This window comes from Rhyacophila brunnea, unplaced genomic scaffold, assembly GCF_057557595.1.
Source record: "Rhyacophila brunnea isolate RB1 unplaced genomic scaffold, BYU_Rbru_1.0 scaffold_14, whole genome shotgun sequence".
Classification (NCBI taxonomy): Eukaryota; Metazoa; Arthropoda; class Insecta; order Trichoptera; family Rhyacophilidae; genus Rhyacophila; species Rhyacophila brunnea.
This window is the reverse complement of record NW_028232796.1, coordinates 7,890,021-7,904,163: the sequence shown is the minus strand read 5'-3', so window position 1 is coordinate 7,904,163 and position 14,143 is coordinate 7,890,021. Positions and strand designations below refer to the sequence as shown.

Genomic DNA, 14,143 nt, shown 5'->3' with positions numbered 1-14,143 from the left:
GTGGCATCTAACGGTCTGCATACGTAGTGCTTATCGAAGAAATATATTATTGACAATAATATAGTAAAAGCTTTAACTATTTACAAATAGATGGTAGTACGAAAGCCATCGTAATATAATTCGTATAAATCAGTAAATAATTGTAATGTTCTTTCTGCAGAGATTGCAGAATACATTTAGGTACAATAAATTAATATTATCTGCTATAATATCAATAATATTAATTATAAATCTTGAGAAAAAAATATATTATTTCCATACATTGTAGGTATTAATTATTTCAATAATTAATTATTGTTTTATGTTAGAAGAGTGTTAAAAAATATTCTAGCAAACTTATAAACAAATAATAAGGATTAAATTTAAAAAAACTCTTTTGGTGAATTAACTATTTTTATTCGTTTCTCTAAAAATACAGAACATCAACAATGCAATGATAATTTCCATGAAACTGAAATAACTGTAATCTATTTTATTTATTATAAACTTAAAACAAAAATCACATTACTTGTATTAGCTGAGCTGACTTTAGACTTGAATGTGAAGAATATTGATAATAATATTAATATAATAAATAATTAATATGACTTGAAACATTACTTTTAATGACATCTGTTGTAATAATATTATGTAATGCTTTTTAGAATCAAGGTTGATATTTGAAAAAGTGAAATGTTATGCTATTTGTTATTAGATGGCAGTACACGTTTAAAAAAAATGTTACATCTATTTCTATTTTGGTAATAATATTTCGACTCTATTCAAATCATTAATTTAATGTAAATATACAATGTATAAAATATTATCTTCCATGAATATTTCATGAGCTTCGTTAATATTCAAGCTCGAATCTTGTTCTGAATTGTACTGACGCCGTTGGACCACAGAGGGGCAGATTTTTAATCCATTCTGACAATTTGAAATTGGTTCGATTGGCAGGAGTTTCCAATTTCAGTGTCGCATCTTTCTGCTCGTATGCTATGAATATGTAGTGGTGGTCGCCAGTACCAACTGGGGGTCCGGGGCCCTTAAATTCTGTAAATAAACATTTATTTTCAATAAATTTTGCATGTATCGACCCCTAAGAATAACAAGGTTCCATCCAACAATTTTATGCAAATATACTTTTTTGGTGGAAGCGGTTCCAAAATACAGTATACTTTATTTTTTTCTTACATACCAATGACATCTAGCTTTTAAATATGGAGATAGAGATTACACATAGTTCCAACTGCAACAATTATTTAACAAGAATAGCGAAACGAGGTGTCAACTGTACACAGAACCTTGTTACTCTTTATTGAAAATGAGATTGTGCTAACTTCACACTTTAGTTTATATTACAAGGTTCCATCTGACCAGTAGCAAAAGATCATCATATTATTTTATCTGAAGAATTATTAAGAACCATATTGTTATTCTCAGGGGTCAGTATGTAAAAGTGTGATGTTAGCCACAAGAAACAACAGCCTAACAAAAATAATTAAATCCTATGCAGTAAACCACTAATATTATGTCGCAAGCAATTTTTCTGTAAGTACCTACCTACCTACATAGATAATTTAATTCAAATTGAATGATTGGTCATAAAATAATTTTATAAACAATCGTAAAATGACGATTTGTGTCATAAAATTCATATTACGCAATGCATAAAATGACTCGGGACCACATTTAAATGGATTATTAAAAACTTATTACCTATTCGTTAAATCATTTACAAAACAAAATGCTTTCAATGTAAAAATATGTTTACTTCACAGTGTTTTTGTCACACGAAATCTAAAATTTTACAAACCAGAACACTCGATAATTATTTTCCGAGAATATTATCATATTTATGGAATTTTATGTAGGCATATTGTATTATAAAAATAAGTGTACTTATTAGATTTTTCAATATGTGCCCGAGCTCAGATCGTCAAATGGAATAACAATCTTTAAACTTTTGGAATAGAATATGCAAATGTCGAGGTTTACGACGCGTCATAACTATATAAGTACATATTATTATTTTTAATATTTTTTTCATTAAAAATTATCAATTTATTAAATAAAAATATTTGAAACTTTAAACTTTATTTATCACAGCATCGTTCATGTAGGTACATGTAATCCTTGTTTATCGTGACCCCGGCGATTACGAATTCATTATATCGCGATCTATTTTTAATACTTAATATTTATTATGCTCATCGTCATAATGAGTGCAATCATATATTATGTTAAATTTTTCAAAATATCCATGCGTCAGGAAAAGCTATCCACTTCCAATGTAAATTAATGTAAGTATATATTAGGTACCCAGTGGGAGGGTGGTGGGTACCATAGCCTCCACATCTTGAAGCGGGCCCCCAGGCCAGGGTCTTGGGCGGGCCCCCTACCTATTGCTATGGTTAAAGGCAGTCTGACGCTCTCCAGTATTGTTTTTCAAATGGTGTTCGAGGTCAAATAAAATTCAGTATAATTTAGCGATTTTTTAACACAGTACTACTCAACACGTCCCAACAACCATATATTTTAAAATGGTAATAAGTCCGAAGTAAACTAGCGCCGCAGGCGACTTTTTTGCTATTAGAGCAAAATTAAGATGTGTATTTATCTCATTTATCTGGTCGACCTGTCACGCCGCCCCCCCCCTGAGCCCGGGCCCCTAGGCTAGAGCCCTGTCAGCCCCCCCTTGTGGGGGCCATAGTGGGGACAATATATCGTTTACCAACGCATATATTCCTATACACAAGACTGCTATCAGCGGCTATCGAGGGTAGTTTACCATATTTATCATTTTGTATTGAGGTGTTACAATTGTTACAATAGCCGTATAAGCTGTCTATTTCACTCTAAAAGTTAACACAGCCAAGAGAGTTGCTCTTAAAACATAGCACTTATTGTAACAATTACAACTAATAGAGTCGCGGGTTGGCCGTGATGCTGTGTAAATTATATTGGTAACTAGTATTGTATAATATATTATAATATAAGTATGTATATTTATAAATATTTTTATAGGTAATATTTTTTCTTTTCTTTTGATCAAATGGTAATAAAAATCTTACTTTGAACATCTGAACCAGTAGAGATGTCTCCCTTGGTCAACGATGCACCCTGTAAATGAAATAAATTATATTGGGGATCTCTTTGTTTTTGTTTGTGGATAATATATCTTAATGTTATATACACTATTTTGAAAAGTATTTACAATAGGTACAGCGAAGTGCTACTGGGGATATTCAGTGACGGAATTACGAAATCTTCATGTTAATAATGTAATGTAATGAAAAATTTCAACACAAAGTGTTTTATAAGTCACTTAAAAGACATTAAAGAAAGTGTAAATGTTTTTAACTTAGTATCCTTCTTATTAAACCGAATTGAGCTTCATTATTGTGGCCATAGTAGATAGTATTAAACATAATTAATACGATTTACATAGTTTGCAAACAGTTTACCAATATTATTATTTGTTTGTGGCAGTGTTATATTATTAATATTATGGATATATTATAATATCAACACCTCAATACTACAACTAGATTTTCACTGTTTTTGAGTTAGCTATTGAATATTATTCTATATTTCCTTCTCTACATTACGATAAAACTAAGTAAGTCAGCAGTTAATGGGAACTGTATTAATTTTGTGTTTGAAAATATTAGATAACTTTAGAACCATAAATGCATTAAATAAATAAAATAATATATCTACAATACTTGTTCATACAATTGAACATTATTAATTAATTGTTCCCAATTAGACAAGCACAATTTTCCATTGTTATTATAAATAATAATTTTAGCCTAGATTTATGTTAATCAAGTAAAGTTTAAATTTCATTTTCCCAACAATGATCAAATTAGAGTTATCTAGTTGTAGTATTAAGGTAACGATATATATATACATACACATTATTATGTGTTTACTATTTATATATTCTGGCCAGTTAAATTTATTATTCAAGGCTATCAGTTTCCTAACTACATAGCTAACTAGTTTGTTACTGAGTGCCCAATACAATCACGCGTGTATTAAACTAATTCAAAAGCGGCTCAAGAAAATCAAAATAATAAAAATTAAAATAATATGTCAAACGAATCATCAAGACGTGTGATGTAATTTGTGTATATTTTTTTTAATTACCTGCTGCAGTTACGAAATTCGGGTGAAAGTTGTCTTGACCATACAAGTTTTTATGCTTCTTTACTAACAAGCTATTCCAGGCAATATTGTATTTGTATTGTATCACTAGTATATCGAGTATAACAATCTCAAACAAACATAAAAAAAACACTACCACAAGTCTACAACATATTCGATACGAACTTTTGCTTCGATGGAGCCGCATAAAAATCAAATAATAAGCCTATTTATGTATGCAGTTGGATAATATATTTTATAAGTCAACTTTTTCTAATTTTACATAAATTACTTTTGTATAAGTCCTTGAGATTTCGTTAAAACATGGTTTAACTTTAACATTATAAAATAATAATTATCATAATGAGTACTTACAAATTTAATTTAAAATGCTATTTGAATACATATATTGCATAAACCGGTAATAATAATAATATTTCGTCAATGCTAAAGGAATCGGTTGAAATTAAAATCTAAATCAAGCAATTCTATTCCGGTCAAATAATTTTAATTAGATTGATCAATCAAATTAATTCAAATTTAAAAATAATAAGGCAATTATTATCAAATTTAAATAAACACTGCGGCATTGGGCATTTTATTAAAATTAACTGAGATCTTAATAATATATTTTAGAAAAACAATATTAATTTAACATATATTTTAATATCCCCACAATGGAAACCATCATTTTTTTTAAACACGTAAATTTGTGTTTGGTATTTTTACCAAATAAATGACGTGTATCCAGTTATTTTCACCTTTCAAAATGAGTCAAAATTTATTTATAAATGCAAAAAAAGGAAAATTTACCGCAAACCCGTTTCGCGATTATTAATAATGATAAATTACAATCAATCTATTTAATTTTATATTAATAGTACGTATTGATTTAATATTATAATGTACCTATCTTCAACACAATATATAAAAATATACAAATTGATATAAAAAAAACTCACCGGAATGTTTTGTTTAATCATGTGAAGATAAAAGTCTCCGGGTTTGTGATTTTTCGCATCAGGATCAAGCATCAACAGAGTGTAGTGTTTATCCTGCGGTAATAAAAAAATAATTAGGGAATACTTCCATGAACCAAAAAAAGAGCAAGAACATTTATAATATGAATAGTATGATTTTGTTGAAATGTTAAATGAAATATTATTTTATTTTTACTCACCGCTTTGGCTGCAGGAAATTTCACTTCAGGCTCCTTCGCAAAAACTCGTTTTGGCAAAAGTACATTGCAATTTGTATCATTCAACAACGTACCGCTTCTGCTTTTAATTATAAGCCCCTTTACTAATGTACAATTACTTTCCAATATTGTGTTGGCATCTATTTTTTCACAAACTTCCTCTCCGTGAATTGCAATAATATTAGCAAAACATATTAGCAAAACTATAGCCCACTCGTTCGACATGGCGTTTACTGTTATGTGACGACTTTAAATGTAGAAGTTCCTTTATCAACGTTCGTCAAAAGACTGAATATTATATGGAACGTATTATGCAAGTTATGAAATTTTATACGATTCGTATTGCGCGCTCTTTGTGTATTTGCTCTATGCTTGGATTAAGACCATAAACTACGATCACCTTGAAATTATTATCCATTACCGACACAATTCAATAATATGCATAAAAAAAACCATGTTGATTTATAATAAATATTTACAGTTCATTAATGTGAATACGTATGTCAAAAAATATGTATTCTTCTAGTTCTATAAACTTGTACCTACTTGTCAGTCACCATCAGTGCTGCCAACCGTACTATAATTATAGTATTGTACTATAATTTTGATCCGCGTACTATGTACGATATAAAACAGATATGGTACCTACGCCCAAAATACTATAATTTTGAAAATCGGAAAAAATATGTAAAAAGTACCTACTAAAATTTCGATATTTTCGTTCGATAAATAAGTGCAAAGTACTATAATTTCGCAATATAAGAAGATTTGGAGAACTTGGGAATAAATTTGCTCGAAAAACGTAAAAAAATCTCTTGACTTTGGTTTTTAATTAAATGGTCGGAAAAGGTACCTAAATAAAAATGGGTCTCGGAGTTTCTCAAATTCTCCGTTTTTTTTTTCTGAGAAACAAAAAACTTATACATTTCAACAGAATATGACAACACGTACTATACTTTTTCCCCAAATACTATAATTTTAGAGGCTCCATACTATTTCCACTTTGAAAAGATGGCAGCACTGGCTACCGTGAATATTAAATTTATAATTGAATAATGTCAACACTGGCAACAAAGTGACAGTTCTTTTGACATTATTCTCTTTGTTATTATTAAATATTATCTGATTAATAGTTTTGTTGTTTCATGGATAACTCTCCTCTAAACGCGGTAAGATAATGTTTGTTAACGTTGGGGCGATGTTTTTATAATATTCATCTTTACGGGATTGCATAAATGCGCAATTGTTTATAAATTGTTTGACCTTTGACAGGCTCATCAACAACACAGAAGAGCTGAGGCTAGTATGCGATTTAGAAAATACGATGAAGCCATACAATGCCACGAACGAGCCGCCGACTTACTCAGAGACGCTCTAAAAATGACATTGTCTGTAAAAGCCATTGAATCGATTCAACTGCAGTGCGATTATCACATCAAACAGAAGGCTATAGCCATTTCTAAAAAGGAACAACACGAAAAGTGGAAACGAGAAATTGAAAGACAAAAGTTAAAAATGGCGAAACAATTCAATACTGACGCCTATAAAGATAATACTTCTAACAATCTTCAAGTAGCTATCGCTGAAAAAATGGATGAAGCCGATTCGATTATGGAAATACTAATAAAGCGCTACAACGCTGCCGACATGGACAGCCTAGAGTCGCAGGATTCCATAGGACGAGGTTTAGTACAGTGTCATATAATCAATGAAAACTTGTTGATATCCGGAGCAAAAGAGCCCAAAAATGAAAACATGGTCATCGAAGAATTACAAATTTTGACGCAACAGTTGCGTAAGTTGATAAGCCAGCTCGTGACACAGTTAGAAGCCAGTAATCAGGAAGTTGCCAGCCTCCGAAGTCAGGTAGCTCATTTAGAAGGCGAGCAAAAAAATATTTTAGGAGTCAAAAGCAGCCCACAGCCGAGCCCTCGTTTGAATCAACACGTTCCTCTCGGAATTATCACCGATTCAAATGGTGGTAGTTCTTCGCCGTTTGTATTTTCACCGTGCGGAGAACTAAGCCCAGATACTTTGAGTGATACGAGAGAATTGCCGCCATTGGCACCTCTCGAAATGCCCGATTTCGACTTTGACACTCTCATTAGTCAAATTAAAATAAAAGACGATGACGATGATGATGAAGATTCAGCATATTGACAACATCTGTAAAGTAAATAACAAAGTTCACAATGCAATGCGTCATAATATGTACAGACCTACAAACTTATCTGGAGAATGAGATGTGGGGGCCACTGTCGAAAACTACCCAATCACGACTCGTAACTGGCAAAATCTAACATTCGGATGACGTTTTTCAATATGGCGTCCTATGGTAATTCGTAGTTCCATTTTTGGCCATTCTCCAGATTAGTTTGTATCCATATGCATCGATGCTGGGTTCTAAATTCAAATTATAATTCCATGGAATTACAATTTCAATTTATCTATAGATTACAATACTATTCCAAATTCATACTTTCTACATCATTCTGTGAACTGAATTTTGAAGCTACACCCCCATTATAATATTTTTATTTAGTTGCCAGATGTAAAATTGTTGAACGACAATGGGGAATTTACGGACTTAATTCATTATTATTATTATGGATTCGTCATAATTAGGTGTAGATATTCGGAAAATACTCATAGAAGATGAGTAAATCCTCTATAACAATATGTTACCAATAGAAAACCACTTGATTTATTTATCTATTTTATATTAAATACTTGGCACCCTATACACGATGTGTCCCTGTGTCATAAGAATCAACCTAAATTTTGTAGGCAATCGTAGACAATGAATGCACAAAAGTATAGATTTAAATTTAAAATTGTTAATGAAATCGACATTTCAAATATGTATTTTAATTAGTCGTCATGGATTACATTTGTCATTCTTTTTATTATTTTTATGTCTAAACACAGTTAGGTAGGTATTTTAAAGTCGCATCTAATCTAGCATTATTTGACTACATATTCACAATTATTATTAGTGACAAGGATCATTCTTTCCGTAATAAAATTATATAAGCATTTCTTCGACACCAGTATTTTCTTTCAACACAATCACTGCTGACCTTTTAATTACCACATTTAAATAACATGTTAATTATATCTAATGCCCAACTACCCCAAACGCGTTGTTAGCACTAAATGAGTATGGATTTAAACATACCTATAACTCTCATATTACAATCGGCCATTTTCTTTTAATATTATCAATGTTTCTCTATAATATTTCAGTTGGTTCTTTAACACAGGAAGCGTCATTTCATTATATAGGTGTGTCAACAATAAATAAATGATACCAAAAGCTTTGAGATCTCTGCCCGCTCCATCTAGCCAGTGATGTCATGGTTTTCTAATCAAATATCAATTAACAAATTATATTTATCAATTATCTTTCTACCAATACGCCATCTCAATATTGCAGTACCATCAGATCTGTGTTTAAATTTAATTATTGTGATTTTACATAAAATTAAAACTTATCTCTCTCGTAATGCATAAAGTTTGGCCTGAATATTAAATTGCTATTAATAATATTATGTATGTTTATTATTACTATAATATTATATTGTATGTATTTTTGATCATGTTAAGACTTTTCTTAATGTTGTGACATAATTATAATATTGGTTAAATTATTTTTGAAATAATTATTGTTAAAAATGTTCAAGTACAAATCCTAATGATGTAAATATAATTAACTGTATGTTATTGTAAGTGCGTGTGTAATAAAATATGTTGTTAAGAATCACAATTTTACATTTTACTATTTGCCATGTTATTTGTAAATAAGTCTTTTTGTATTTGAATATGGAAATGTCTTTTCCACACCGAAACTCACTTCAATGAAGAGACAATAAAAATTATTTTGTTAACTACATAAGAATTAATCTTTTTTCAGTAGTATTGGCATCTCTTTAGTTTCAATTTTTTTTTGTTTTATAAAACATCAATTTATTGGTAAAAAATATTCAAATATGTCTATTTTGTTGTGTTACCTATTTAAACTGTTTCATAAATAATTGATCATTTTATTACCATATTTTAAGATTGGATGTATAAACGCAAGTAAGTATTAAGAATAGTGGATTTACTATAATTTTCTTTGATACTTAATATTAATTGAGTATTGTACTATGATAATTTAAACAGTCATTCAATAAATCTTGTGCGTATGGATGTAATTTGTGTTATTTAATGTAAAAGCATACAAAAAATGCTTAGGTGTATAAAAAAATGAGTTTTGATATTCAGTTGGTAGATTGTTTCTTTACAATTACACCACCATCCTGGAACAACACTGGTATGTAAAAAAATCATAGTTTTGAGATTAATGAAACCATAGATTTTAGCCTCACTAAATCAAGCCATAAAATATTAGAGTTATCAGTAAAGATAGAATTATTTAGTAAAATGTATGATAGTTGTTTCAAGTTAAAATGAATATGTTTTGAGAGCTACAGCTAAACTATAGTAAGTATTTACTAGTCTACGCCAGTGCATAATGTGTATCATATAAGGCCAGAGTAAAATTTCATTTGGATTTGGCAGTTGTACTTCTGTTCGATAAGGGATTGAACAGTGATAAAATTTGTACAATTAACTCAAATTTTCTGATTCCAGGATGGCTACATGAAAAAGACAGATTATATATGTAATACTATTAATAAACAAAGGGTAGTATGTATACCATCGACTGTAGTAAGGAGAAAAGGATATAAACCACACAAATCAAATTTTACAAGAGGCACAAAAATGTTTTGTTATGGTTTTCGGTCAAAGCTAAAATACAAAATAGCCTTGAAGTGCATGATAATTAATAATTTGGTTATGATATTTGTAGTCTGATATTAATTATTAGTGAGTTAATTAAAGAAAAACCAACAAATATGGTTTAAGTCGTTTTCCCGCTTCAATTCCTTCTTTTCTTAAAAATTGCCAGGTAAATATAAATAAATCGGCGTTTGCAGCTTACATCCTTTGGTGACAACGTGTATTAAATACACGTTGTCCAAATAATGTTGTAAATCCAATAAACCGTATTATAAAAAAACTGAGAGTTAAGTCTGTTTTCCTTTCTACAGTTGATATGCTTTCTATTTCATCCAGTATCAAATATATTTTTATATACGTAAAAAAATTAATCTATTGTTTTGATAAATTACTTTATTTGTACATTTTTTTTAAACAATGACTAGAAAAAAAATGGGTACACTTAAAAACCGATTCAGACCGTGGTTTTGTAGTAATTAGCAGGATTCTGAATTATCTGGCGTAATCTCGGTCGAATTCGCTTGTTTCTTCCGCAATGTCGCACAATGCGGTAATTGCAAATTGTTCCTTACAAACTTATACGCCCTCGGCGAGTAAAAATATAACTTTAATGCAAACTTCTTCATAATATCACTGTATCTTCTCTGCTTCGGTTTGACCTTGTTATTTTTGTATTGATGTCGAAATAATTCAGCTGAAAATCCATTGAAATGTTTGTTAACGATGTATTTGAACTTCTCTGACGCTCTTTCTTCTTTTCTCAAATGCAGTATAATCCGTCTCATCTTATAAATTTTTTCATCTCGTCTTTTTAATTTCTGTTGGAGAATTTTTATTTTACGACGCATCAGACCTTTGTTTGTCAAATGTTCCTGTTGAACATCCGTTATTTGTGTTGTATTGTCAAAATTATATTTTGGACCTTCATTTGGTTGTTTATGTCCATTGAACATCTGAAATTTTCAAAATATTATTGGCAGATATCCCAACAAACCCCCAAAAATAACCTGATGTAAATTTATATTATTTTTCTATGATTGTATGTGAAGAATGTTTGACATTCTCACTGGTAAATAAAAATATTACCTTATACAAAATAGCGGATCAACATGGTGATTAAACGTTACAAAGCTTCATAAGATTACAATAAAAGATTTGATAAAAATTGAGCACATACCTCAGAATTAATATTATTGTAATTGACTTCCTTACAACTGTTAAAATTATTATATGCTCCATTGACTAGATTCTTATCCTTCATATTATCGTTTTGATGATACAATGATGACATATCCAGAGGTTTTAATATGTCATTCATATCCACTGTCTGAAGGATATCCTGTAAAAATTAATGTATTTATACTTAGTGAGAATATATTGATAGTAACATTTATTTATGTTAGTAATTATTTAGTTATAATAAATAAATTTTTTGAAACCGATATATCAATTATTGATTTTTAACAATAAACACTATACATTGAAGATCAAACAAGGCCCGTCCGTTACGACAGCAATAATACAAACACAAATCACAAAAAGTAGCAATTTAACATTTCAGGGACAATTGAAACATGGGAATATTTCGAAGAGAATAAATCCATCGTGCGATCAAAACAACCGCGACTGGATGATGCAACTGCAGGTAATCCCTGAAATGACCATGAAGACTGCTACATGCTCCGATTTGTGGTTGGGGGTTGTGCTAATATGTCGTTTTACGGTTGACATACATTCCTGTTAAGTGAAATACTATTTAATAAATCAATTATTTCCATACAATTTTTACAGGTTTAGAAAATTCCCAAGATTTTGTTGAAATTGCATTGTATTTATTTAAAAATCACATTTGCACTACATAAATAAATATGTTCTTCGTCAGAATCAATTTTACATAGAATGTTTAAATCTTATTGAGAATGTGAAAATGCTTATGACAACTCATTCAAGGTTAACTGTCGGCCGAATAGCTCATCTCACATATTTAATTTTTGTAAATTTTATGATGCAGCTGCTGTTAATAAATTTATTACGATCTGCAGTAACTTTTTGTAGATTACAAAATTCTGGTGGTGAATCATGAATTTTATGGTTTTCGCTGAAAGTTTTTGGAGGAGAGTTTGAAATTGCATACTATAATACAATAGGTACTGATGCATTTCACCGTTCTAAGAAATTAAGCCATAATAAACAGTGGCACGTCATATAAAAAGAAAATAAGTTATGACAGGACTGTGGAGTCTGAATCTGTGGGTCATGGTAATAGTTTTTTTTGGTGGAGTTATCAAAAAATGACCAAAATAATGTATGTGTACAGTAGAACCTCGATATATAACGGACTAATGCAGGTGAGGTGGTGTCCGTTATATAAAAATGTCAATTTCAAACGTTTTCTGGAATTAATGTTCGCACTTACATCACATATTATTAGGGTAGGATTACGAAGATGTATTTGATTGTAATTTACAATTTAAACTTATTGAATGGCGTAATAAATGTGTCCATTTAACCAACGAATTAAACTGCTGTGCAGCTATGTGAATTAGCGGCCAACGTTGCAAATGTCAGTGCTACGGAACAGGACGGCATTATGACTCGAATTCGAGTGCGAGAGGTATGACATGATTATCATGCGCAGAACATTGTTACAGGTAGTGACACTTGGATTTAAACAGGTATAACATTAACTGAATGTTTTTAGCAATTTTCACATTTGACCGGATATTTTGTCCGTTATATCGAGGTTCTACTGTACTTTTATTGTGCATAATGGATTTTTGTCAATCTCTCATTTTGGTTATGAATTCTGTTGGTAAAATGGTCAACGTTTCTAAAGCTTAATATTTTCTTGTTGAATAAATTCAACAGAAACTCTCCTTGATCTCTAAATGCATAGTTCTTGTAAAAAATAAATGTTTTACTTTTTGTATTTGGTTATCTTCCCGATTCCTAGAAAGCGATGGTACTACAACAGTCGGAATCGCTGACGGTTTAAGAAGTTTCCTACTTCCAGGGTGGCAATAGTCTTTTTCCACAAAATGTCCACTGCAGATTCTGGTATGCGTCTTTGGTATGAATCCAGTTCTGCCTAGTGCTGTCAGCCATTCTTTAAGGAGAGATTCATTCTTCAAAGGAAATCTGTAAATAATAATATACTGATATATGAACAATGGAAATAAGACGATGTGTGTAATTTATTGTCATTCGGGAGTATGAATTCTGTATGTTTTAAAAGGAATTATTCAGTGATTTTTTTCTTTCAGTATTTTTTAAATTCTTCAGCACATCAACCACTTTTAGAAAGCTCTTAAAGCATTACTCATAACTTAAGTGAGGGTCCATAGCTCAACGCCATATAAAAAGATAGTAACCACAAGATATTATACCCTTTTTTTACATTTTTGATCTTGTCACTAGGATTGCTATCATTTCAAAGGATAATAAATTTTTGTGACAGCATTTTTCTCTTAGAATTTCATAACCGCTTGATATCATAAAACACAAATTAAAAAAAAACATGTTTGAATCAAAATAATGTTTGTAAACATTGTTTTACCTGTGAAATTGTATATTGCTATTTGGTCTCCAATCGTTTGAACAACCTCGAACACAGCAACATACGACCATAGTAAATAGGTTATTTTGACCAAAGTATTCTATTACTACCTTGGTAATAAATACACAATAATATTGGAGACTATTCAGATATTATTATTATGTCAATAGATATTGCTGGAATAGACTTTCCGACTTTCCATTGTTTAAAAAACTGACAGAAGTGACCATAGAAAATAATATTCTAGATAAAACGTCACACAATAAATAAAACGACTAAACTGCTTCGCGCTGGCCTCGCCCTGACATATAAGCCCTATTAAAGGCCCACGCGGAAGACTTACAATAATACTATCTTAATAGTGTTTTTTTTTAAATTTCTTTTGTAAGATTCTAATCACTATTTTTAAAGTATTTTTTTTCAAGTTTTCTCTATAACAAATATTTTAAATGTAAGTATAGATTTTATAA

The 14,143-nt window shown here is 30.2% G+C and overlaps 3 protein-coding genes across 3 annotated transcripts; 1 reads left to right on the top strand and 2 right to left on the bottom strand.

Moving 5' to 3' along the window:
• Positions 1-255: 255 nt before the first annotated feature.
• LOC147075580 (protein D2-like) lies at positions 256-5,622 on the bottom strand. Its single transcript, XM_085941773.1, has 4 exons — positions 5,315-5,622; positions 5,097-5,189; positions 3,057-3,105; positions 256-1,035 (listed from the first exon to the last, which is right to left on the bottom strand). The coding sequence occupies exons 1-4, from the start codon at positions 5,555-5,557 to the stop codon at positions 833-835; spliced, it is 588 nt and encodes a 195-aa protein (XP_085797899.1). The 5' UTR covers positions 5,558-5,622; the 3' UTR covers positions 256-832.
• A 768-nt stretch (positions 5,623-6,390) lies between these two features.
• LOC147075579 (nuclear receptor-binding factor 2) lies at positions 6,391-7,502 on the top strand. Its single transcript, XM_085941881.1, has 2 exons — positions 6,391-6,501; positions 6,605-7,502. The coding sequence occupies exons 1-2, from the start codon at positions 6,478-6,480 to the stop codon at positions 7,490-7,492; spliced, it is 912 nt and encodes a 303-aa protein (XP_085798007.1). The 5' UTR covers positions 6,391-6,477; the 3' UTR covers positions 7,493-7,502.
• Positions 7,503-10,593: 3,091 nt separating this feature from the next.
• On the bottom strand, positions 10,594-13,897 carry LOC147075578 (uncharacterized). Its single transcript, XM_085941880.1, has 4 exons — positions 13,674-13,897; positions 13,039-13,255; positions 11,295-11,456; positions 10,594-11,070 (listed from the first exon to the last, which is right to left on the bottom strand). Exons 1-4 carry the CDS (start codon positions 13,742-13,744, stop codon positions 10,594-10,596), a joined length of 927 nt encoding a protein of 308 aa, XP_085798006.1. The 5' UTR covers positions 13,745-13,897.
• Positions 13,898-14,143: the final 246 nt, after the last annotated feature.